Source organism: Echinops telfairi, unplaced genomic scaffold (assembly GCF_000313985.2).
Source record: "Echinops telfairi isolate 266 unplaced genomic scaffold, ASM31398v2 ScPeMD7_3;HRSCAF=10, whole genome shotgun sequence".
In the NCBI taxonomy this organism is placed as follows: Eukaryota; Metazoa; Chordata; class Mammalia; order Afrosoricida; family Tenrecidae; genus Echinops; species Echinops telfairi.
Window position 1 is genome coordinate 9,088,340 of NW_022103899.1, and position 10,600 is coordinate 9,098,939.

Sequence of the window (10,600 nt, forward strand, 5' to 3'; positions counted from 1 at the left end):
TATGTATGGATTGTGATAAGAGTTGTATGAGCCCCTAATAAAATGATTAAAAAATATATTTGTGTCCTTAGAGAAAATGTAAAAAACATACTAATTTTGTAATGATAGGCCTTTATTGTCAATATGCCTTTATACTAAGGGTCTAACTTAAAGTAGTGATGAAAAGAGAATTTCCTGGGGATGACAGAAATGCTCCCCATCACAGGTTCCCAAACTTACTTGGCTTACCATCCCCTACCAGAAAAACCCAAAAAAGCACCAGAGCCGTACTAGCTAAGTAAAACTTTTGGACAATGGCCCACGATCCAGGAAAAAGTATCAGGAATCTGTTTTTTCCAATACCACTGGATTGTTCCAGCTACCCAACTCTTATGGCTTCCTTTTCAGTGTTAAAACATGTATTTCATTTTTTTTCTTTTAAAAAAATTGAGGCTTTACTTTTATTCCCAATTTTATTAGGACATTACTGAATTGGATAAAAAAAGTAGTCATTTTTATTATAGGTGGCAAATTCAATGTAATTATTCATACTTTCAGATATAAGGAGCTTAGGGCATTTTGAACTTTCCTAGTTTCAAAAAGACTTAATAATCACCATTAAATCTAACCTCAACTTCACTGTTAGATAGTGCCTATAGAACCACAAGTGAAAAGAAATGCAGGCATTAAAATTTCAAGTACATTTAAATTTCATATAACTTGCCTTAGAATAGATGTAAACGAATTACTTAAAATAATGCCTTTATCTGTGTAGTATGTGACTTCTGTAGCTGTTTTATTAATTATTAAAATTAAATATTTGTATTTGGCCATTATGCTTTTACAATGCATACAATTATTGTAAAATAGCACTCATAAAATTTCAAAGCTCCAAAATGCATATGGTACTTTTAATATATTCCTTTGTCCAACATCATAAATAATACACAAAAGAACATCCATCTTCACTTTCCTAGATTACACTTTGAACGAAAGCGACACTTGATTTTTTTAATTGTAAATTCTCGTGTAAAAATACGATTTCTACCAAGTCAGGGCTGTTGCTAACAACTTTTCACAACAAGAGAGAAGGTAAAGTTCAGTGTCATCCTCTATCTTGCATAATGTGGCCCTGCCAGTCCCGCTCACCACCACTTTCCAAAACAGACAAAATAATTTAAAATCTCTTACCCTCGTATGTTTACAAATAAGTCTTCTGCAGCTTTGTGAATGTGGAAAACTTCATCCCGAAAGAGAGAGAGGCAAGAGCTACTTTGAAGAGCTAGCTTCCAAAGATTCAGCGCAGTAGCATCAGTATTTAGGATACCATGGCACAAAATAAAGCCAACTTTGAACAAAAAGAAAAGTAGACACAAATTTAATACTACTTTCAAAGTTAAGTTCTTTCAGTTATACTAGAACCAAGCCACTGAACTGAGATTTTAAAGAAAAGTTATTTAAAAAACCTAGGATAGTAACTATGTGTTTGGCCATTTCAAATATTATTTTATGCATTCGGGGGGGTTCAAAAAGTTTGTAGAAAAAAATAGAATTTAAAGATAACAAAAATTTTCCATGAATATTTTGAAACACCCTTGTATTCTGCAAAACCAGTTCAATGAATTCAAACCGACCAAAAGGAAAAATGCCACTTAGATGTTTTAATATGTAAAAGATATTTTCAAGATTAATACTGTATATACTCGAGTATAAGCCAACATGAATATCAGCCAAGGCTCCTAATTTTACCACAAAAACTGAATAAAAGATATGCTGAAAAACTCAGCTTATACTTGAGTATATATGGTGGTTATGTCAAGCTAAAAGATCAGTAAGTACTAACACGTAATACAATAGTTATAATAACGAGAAAATAAAGCTAATATACTTTTCTAAGTTGCTGGAAGAAATGAAATGGCCACAATAGTATCTATCATTTTGCAGCATTTCTGTGATTTAATGAATCTTTTCACATACATTATCGCACATAATTATCCTGTTAGTAAACAGAACAGGTGGTATGCTTTCCCAGTTGAAGTAATGAAGGTTCAATGAGGGCACCTAACTTGCTCTAAGTCATACTTAGCCCCCAAGTATTTAACATTAGTAGGCATTGAACTGCCAACAGCAAGGTCATCTGTTCAAAATCACCAGCTGCTTTTATTTTTTGTAAATTTTTAAATTAATCAATTTATTGGGGGGCTCTAACAAATCTATGACAATCCATCATTCAGCTGTATTAAGCACACTTGTACATATGTTGCCATCAACATTTGTTTTCTACTTGAGCACCAGCTGCTTTGAGGGAGAAAATAAGCACTCCTTGAAGGATGTACAGTCCCAGCAACTCACAGCGGCAGTTCTACTCTATTCCGTAGATCTCCATGAGGCAGGGTCGATTGATGGCAGTGACATGCGCAGGCTCAGTACTGAGCTGCTAACCAAAAGGTCAGTGGTTTGAACACCAAACACTCCAGAGGAGAAAGATGAAGCGTCTGGTCCTGTGCCGATTAAAGTCTCCGAAACGCAAAGAGTTGAATCAGAATCAACTTGATGGCAATGTGAGTTTGGTTTTGCTTTATTTAACCTTAAAGTCCAAGATTCTATCGATAAATAATATATTCTAAATGGAGATAAAGAATTGTCAAGAGAATTTTTGTTTATAAGATTTTTGCTTTATGAACCATTAACCTCAATTTCCTGAGTGAAGATGATTTCACTTAGTATTTTATACCTCCTTGTGTACTTAGGTTTACAAAATACTTGCTATTAATAAAGGTTTCTCGAAAAATTTTATGAGTGAAAGCATAATCAATGGTTTTAAATAAGACCAAAAAAGGTAATGGATTTAAACAAAATACTCAAACTTAGGAAAATGGTTTGATAATAAAACTAGACATCAACCTCCTTTCCCTACCAAAATGCCAATGAAATAACAGAAATACATTTAAAACTTTGGGGGGAAAAAGACTAATGTTACTGTCATGTGTCAATGAGTTTGTTGCGACTCACAGTGATCCTGTAGCAATCCAATAGTAAACAAGAAAATTGGAGAAAAACTTTGAAGATAGGAAGCAGATAAAACTGGACTGTCAGGAAAAAAAGACAAAAGTAATACAAAACTTAAAGGATTAAAAAATAAGATCTTTCCCAAGAGGTAGCCCAAGTCCAACCAAATATGAAGTTAATAAATAAAAAAACAAGAACTGTAATAATAAGAAAAAATACAAAATTTTTGCCCTTTAGAAGTGAGTCTTAGGGAAGCAAAAAAAAAGGTTAACTTTTATTTCATTTATTATTCTGTATTATACCTGCATATCTATGTGTTTACTACTCCATTTGGAGGGAGTCTTGAGAACAGAAATTATTTTATCCTTATGCATCCAACAAATGGCCATACATGAGTTATTAATTGTATATACAGAAATAAATACATTTTTACTGAATAAATGCCAAATGAAAAACAAAAACTTAGTTTTGCAGGTTATGTTGAGAAGCAGTATACAAGCGGACTCCAAAAGATGCATGGAAAATGAAATGAAAAGATATCGAAATTTTCCCACGACCCTTCATATAAGGTGGAACAAGAGCATTGGAGTTAGCCAAGTTATCTTGTGTCTGTACTAACTTAGGGCTTAAGATGGCTTAGCCTAGTCATTTTGGTGTAGCAGTTATATATATTACTCATTATTTTTCTCTAAAACTCAAAAGCTAAGTGATCAGTTTTACTTACAGATAATCCATTTTTCCATTGCATCCAAAGAAAGATATTCACAAGGCATCTTAAAAAGAGAATAGAAATTTGTGGCTTAAAAGACTAAAAAAGATAATCCATATTGTCAATCTCTTCCACTTGAGAATTTTTACTACTCAATTGTTGGTTTCCACAAGTTGGAAAAATGAACACAAGTTTTATAATCTCCATGGAAACTTTCAGTTGATAAAGAACAGTGAGGCTTACCTCTTCACATCTGTGCACCCTCAAACTGCCCTTTGAAAATTACCACTGCTAATGTATTTTATAATCTAGTACAGCGGTGCTCAACCTTCCTAATGCCACAACCCTTTCATATAGCTCCTCATGTTGTGGTGACACCCCCCAACCATAAAGTTATTTCCGTTGCTATTTCATAACTGTAATTTTTCCACTGTTATGAATCGGGCGACCCCCGTGAAAGGGTTGTTCGGCCCCCAAAAGGGTCACGACCCACAGGTTGAGAACCACCGATTTAGTACATGGCAACTTGAAATGTCCCTAGCCTACTTCAGAGTTTGCAGGATTAAAAATATAAATTTTAGTTTAGTTAAAAAATATTAATGTAGGTGGTATTCACTATTTCACCAAAATCAGTAACTATGTATGTGAGGTAGTTAGTTTATTGTGCCAACCTGACCGATAAACACATGTGGGATTAATTGAAAGGCGGAGAGATAAATGGCTCAGCGAGCCTCGCCTTTCTTGTCTCTCGCTCTTTGACCATCATACCACTGTGCGGCTGCCTTGCTTATTCTGTGCCTCCATTTGCAAGCGACACTACCTGTGGGACACCTAACGCGTGGACTGAGACCTGCTTCACCACACCATTGGAACTTACATCTCTTGAGCTGGGGACTGTCAGGACCCTGTCATCTGGCTGACTGTTGGTGACATGCCTTGCTGTTTGCTGCCTGAGCCCAGATAGCCTGAATTGCTATACAGAGGACTACCCGACGGGGGCCTTAGACTTGAAGGACTGCCAGTGTCTCACAACTGTCTCATGGGAGTGAGTTGCACTGAGCCATTTGTACTGCTTTATAATTTAATTAACTATTTATTTCTTATGTTATCTATCTGTATAAATATATGTAAGATTGTTGGCATTCGGATTTTGTCTCTCTAGAAAACCTTAATAGCGTATGTAAATTCTCCAGACGCACATCATCTAAGCATACAAAGATTGGAAAGAAGTATAGCAGATTATTAAAAACCTATTTTTCCCTAGCTGATAAGATCTTTAGATGCGGATTTCCCCCCCCCCTTCTTTATACTTTTTGCATATCTCAATTTTTCTATCATGACAGAATAAAGCATATTTTTCAACTTTAAAAAAGTATGATGTCAGCATAGTTTCAGTTTAAATTCTACAAATAAAATAATAAATCTTATAATTTAACTAATGAGCATTTTATAATAAATTTCACTGACACACTATAGGAAATAAGTGAAAAGGGCGTGGTTTAGCTGGTATCTTAAAAACAAATCAACATTGCTATTTCCATTCAAAACAAGCAAAATAGAGCCATACAGTGTCAGATTGTGCAGGATTAAGCATTGTACTGGGTGCACTGATAAGACTCAGCAATTGGGCATTTCTCCACTGGTCAGCTGAAAGATTTCTTCTAGGATACACCATCTGAAGAGAAATTAGTGCATCTGAAAGAGACTAATTAAAATAGAATAAGCAAAGTTAAAAATTAAAATTTTTTCCTCAAAAATTTTTTTTTCCTTTTCTACATGAATTTCAACTACAGTGTGTTCAGGAACACTGCAGGAACAGCTACTACTTTGTGCTGTCATTGGTGGAGGCTTGTGTGTTTTAGCAGTCTCTAGATGAAAACGGACTAGGCAGAGTAAAGTCCGGTGATCTACTACTAGGAGTTAGTGAGTGAAAACCCGATGGATCACAAAAGTCCAATCCACAACTGGTATAAGAAGGAAGCAGGGCTGGGCATTTCACCTTATTATGTATAGGCTGAACCAGGACCGCACTCCTGTGCAGGTATATATAACAATAATTGCTATGAATTTCCACTACGCATGTGCTCTCTCTCTCTCTCTCTAACACACACACACACACACACACACACACACACACACACACACGGAGCCTAATCACAACTGTAACAGCCCTGGTGGCATAGTGGGTTATGTGCAATGGGCGGCTAACCACAAGGTCAGCAGTTCAAAACCACCAGCTGTTCCCAGGGAGATAAGATGTTCTATTACAGTTAAAAGGTACAGTCTCAGAAACCACAAGGGCAGCCAAAATTGACTTGATGGCAGTGAGTTTTCAGGAATTACAACTGTGACCCATACACTTGATTTGAGCCCCAAACTTGCACTTTAGAACCTTACCCCGCCCCCATTTCATAGAATCTTTATAGTTCCATATTCCTGAGCCAAAGATCATCTTAAGGAAAATCCTAACACTTCTTGCAGGTTAAGACATTTCTTAATCTTGGATTCTGTCTTCCAAATTGGATTTAGGATAGTTCATGCGGAAAGGAAAAAAACTACAGGGTTATTTAGGCCAAGTCTTAACAGATATCAATTAGTTTCATATTTCTCCCAAAAGAAAAGCCTAATAAAATTATATTCTATCTTAATCAACTTAACTTCTAGCTGTCAAACTGGTCTATGAATTACAATTTATTGTTTAAGTATTTAATGTCCCATCCCTCCAATTATCCTTTGATGTTCACTATTTCTGCCTGAAAATTCAGTACAGAAATAAGTTAATCTTTAAATGAGTTGTACATACAATGCCAAAGTGGCACATTTAAAATACAGAATCCAAGCCTCCACCTGAAACTGAGTAAACCAGAATCTCTAGAAGTAAAACCCAAGGATCTGTACTTTTTTATTCAGTGCCATCAAGTGATTCTGACTAAAAATGTTTTTGAAAACTAAATGTGATTCATTTTAATGCACTCTGGTAAATCCAAAATAAATACCCTGTATAACAACTCTGATATATCATGGGACATCAGAAAAATCAAGATTAGGAAATAACCAGCAAAAGTATGATTAGGAGAGCTCAAAAAGGAGAACTAACAACCTTTAAAACCTTTTTCATCACTTGAGAGGGGAAAGGATCAAATTTAAAGTGATTAAATGAAAACAGGACATACTTGATTAGGTAGTTCAGAAATGCATGAACAGAGAAAATGGGATGATAAAGAAATGGTAATTATAAATGAGAAAAACAGCACTACCAAAATCAGAAAAACAGGCAAGAGTTATATGTTGAACATATACTTTCTGATAACTACCATTTACACTGAAGGTTTTTACTTAAAAATCATCTCATTCACTGAACCTCTTTCAAATTAATGATCCAAGTCACCACAGGACATAAAACTTTTACAAATGTATATATATGGAAAAGTGCCTTGAAATTTTTCATGGAAATAAGACTAAAGGAAAATTCTTGGCACATCTATAAAAAAGCATAGACATACACATATTGGGTTTTCTGTAACCTAATTTAGCATAGCTTCCTGAATCACAGCAACTCACAAGCCACCAAAGGACAACCAATTTATATATCTCTTAAAGCATATTTAAAAGCCAGTACCTACCTTGCTATGGGGTACAAATTCTTCCATCATCTTCTTTAAAGGGTTTTCATAATCTACAATCATTTGGCCAAGGCGTGGATATTCTCTATCACTTAAAATAGACATCATATGTCACTGATTTGCAAGCCATCAAACTGAGAATTTTAGAATGATTTTTCTAATGCAAGTCCTTACCTTGCTCCATGAGTCATTTCATGAGCATAGTTGTATAACCCAATGATTGCCTTCCTTTCTTCAATTCGAGACAGCAGTATCATTAGTGTTGTATAGGTTATGATCAAATCTAAGTAGTTCTTTGTTAAATCAAAGTTTACAGTCTAAAAGAGGGGGAAAACAAAAAAGCAATCAAGTTTAACTCTTTATTGCATAAACTTTTAAACACACAAAATATACAGGGCAGCTAATGAAAGCTGGCAACTTTCCGTATTTTTTTAGCCCCAATTCTAAACTTCTATCTAATTTCTTTTATTAAAATACATGTTTACAATTTGGGAGCTGTTAAGTTGTATTTTTCTGACATAACTTTAAAGACGAAAAAGAGCTCATGACTAGTTCAAACAAATAACCATTTTAAAAGGATAGCCAAAACAGAGTAAGAAACACTGGTGTCAATTCCATCAAACAAGACAAAAAGTGCATTACTAAGGCAATGGAAACTTTTCACTCTGATTTCCTATACAGAGAAATTGTCTCCTAAGAAATATTCTAACAAGTACTTAAACTTTTAACTTTTAAAAACTGGGTATATTAGTGTAAAATATTAAAAACTACTTTGCATTATAGACAAGTCTTAAATCCAGTGACATTCTAAGAAATAAGAAACAAAACCATAACTCCTTACATTTAAAAATGAGAGAGAGCAACAAGAAAGATTTTATATACTAGTACTATAAACTTTCTCTACAGAAAAGCATCCAATGTTTTAGTTCTATTGGAATTACTTATAAAAATGATACTTACAATATCAAAGAAGACTTGGCAAACATCAATTGTATTCAGCAATTCACAAACATGGTCCTGAAAATAAAATCTTATTTCAATCTTTTATATATATAATTTTAATTAAGAAAACACCTAAATAAAATGCATATTACATTTATCTTCTGGAAGAATTCTAATTTTATTTTCAACAGATAAAGCAATTTAAATAATTAATAAATATTATATCTACCTCTGAAATGCTGTAGTTCATATATTAAAACACATACCTTAAATTCCATAACATCTACAAATGTGAAGTAATATAATGCCAGATTTTTCAGGATTTCTGATTTTTCTTTCTGTAGTTGAGCAAGCTGTTGCTGTGAAAACAAAATTAGTATGTATTGTTCATAGAGGACAAAATATTTAATTTACTACAAACTAGCTCTTTTATGATCACTACATGGAAATAAAAGCTTTAAGAATATTTCTAGATGATTCAAGTTTTAAAAAACCAAAACACTTAAGCTAGCAACTGCAAATAGTGATCAGCAACTAAGAGTGTGAGGCTACAAAATGAATCAAAGCAGATTAGTACCAAATTGTGCTATTAAGGGGAATTGGAAAATGTTAGGGGAAAAAATCAAATGAATTATTCTTTTAATTAAAACAAGACGTGAGCATGATTACATTATCAGAAATGGGCAAAAAGAAGATGAAAAACATTACAACTTATACTACAAAAAACAATATGCTTTATAAATTTTGAACTTACCAAAAAGAACATCCAGGCAAAGCCACGTTACGCATGCAAAATAAAATGTAGATACAAACATAAAATACAGTAACGGTTCCCTGACCAATCCACAAAACACGATATATCAAACAAAAGCAAAAATCACACAACAAAACAAAAAATGAAAAGAAAAAAAAAGCAAAAACTAGAGTTAAGACACTGGCAAACATATGAGAAAAATGTGAATACAAAAGACAAATGTTACTTAAACCAACCTACATTATTGTTTATAAAAGTCCTAATTTATCTTTTAAAATCAACTGTTAAATGTAAAGCATTAAAGAATCTAACTTTTAAATAAATACTTTTCTAAATCACAAGACTACCAAAATCCCATTCAACCACTTAGAGTCTCCTTTCTCTGATTATAGTGTGCAGAACAGCAGCGAGATTGAATCACCTGAAGAAGCAGGAAAAGAAGACTCTCAGAACCACCCCAGGCTTATGAATTGGAATCTACTTTTAACAAGTCCCCAGGTGATTCAACTGGACATTAATGATCTGAGAAGCACTATTTTAGGACACAAGAGAGAACTAGAAAACACAAGAAAAGGTTCCAAATGATCAAACTTGCTATCGAAGTCTACACAATGTTAGCCTTCATCTAGTTCTTACCAATTAATTTACAAAGGAAGGTTAGAAGAGAGGAATGTTGACACACGATCATACCGAACAACTGTTATATGCAGAAAATTAACAACAGTAAGCCTAGTATCAAGAGAAGCTCTAGAAAAACTATCAAAAGTCAATTAAGAACACCAAGCACAACAATCGGGTGTACCACATATTATATATAGGGTGAACTATCCTAAACACTGTGTCCCCGAAGACAATTAAAGAAGTAACTATTGTCTGGGAAAAGGTTCATGAATGGAATATCTTGTTACTATCCCTAAATGTCTCACAAATCAAGCTGTATTCTTGGGTGTAATATTTAACTGTCTTGAATTTCATCTACAAAAGAAACAGACTTGGCCTGAGGGCTCGGCCCCCATGCCAGCTATGTGGACAACAGCCCCTCCCCCCAGAAGAAGCTACTTGAGAGGACAGCAATGAAGTTGCAGTTAGGGGAGATGGGCATGGCTGATCAGAGCAAATGGGAGCACTTAGGGGGAAGAAGAGAGAGTGGAGCACATCCTGACCCACCAGGCCTGGAGGACGACATCCCTGCTCTGAACAGCCTGTGGACAGAGTGGACAACATGGCTGATCCCACCACGAGACACGCCATCCCTTGATGGATGGCCCCGGGCTCTAAAGAGACTCAGTGTTGGGACTGGCCCAGACTGACCCTGAGACACTGAGGCAAACCACAAAAAGCGTGCGGCAAAGCAACCATGGGAGCAGAGCAGAGAGCCCCCGAGGAGTACCAAGGAAAGACTTGGGGGCCAGAGCATGGTAACCCATCGGTCCTGACTAAAGGACACCCCTAGAGATCAAAAATCAGACCTTGATCTATTTACAGGTTTTCTTTCTGCTTAAATTTTTTTTTTCTTTTCATTTAATTAACTTATTCTTCTATGGGTAATTGGTTTCCTTTTTTGTTGCCATCGCTGTGCTCTCA

At 34.8% G+C, this 10,600-nt stretch overlaps 1 protein-coding gene across 2 annotated transcripts in view; it reads right to left on the reverse strand.

Annotated features, from left to right (window-relative positions):
- Positions 1-10,600, reverse strand: part of NCKAP1 (NCK associated protein 1) — an 83,259-nt gene that overhangs the window by 55,903 nt on the left and 16,756 nt on the right. Inside the window, exons 3-9 of one of the 2 annotated variants that reach the window (XM_045294153.1) lie at positions 8,529-8,615; positions 8,281-8,337; positions 7,495-7,637; positions 7,321-7,411; positions 5,265-5,402; positions 3,713-3,761; positions 1,171-1,327 (exon numbers count right to left, since the gene is read on the reverse strand). In XM_045294153.1, coding sequence (XP_045150088.1) covers positions 1,171-1,327; positions 3,713-3,761; positions 5,265-5,402; positions 7,321-7,411; positions 7,495-7,637; positions 8,281-8,337; positions 8,529-8,615 — 722 coding nt within the window. Of the gene's footprint in view, positions 1-1,170; positions 1,328-3,712; positions 3,762-5,264; positions 5,403-7,320; positions 7,412-7,494; positions 7,638-8,280; positions 8,338-8,528; positions 8,622-10,600 lie in introns of both variants that reach the window. The other variant, XM_004701473.3, reaches the window with a different exon arrangement.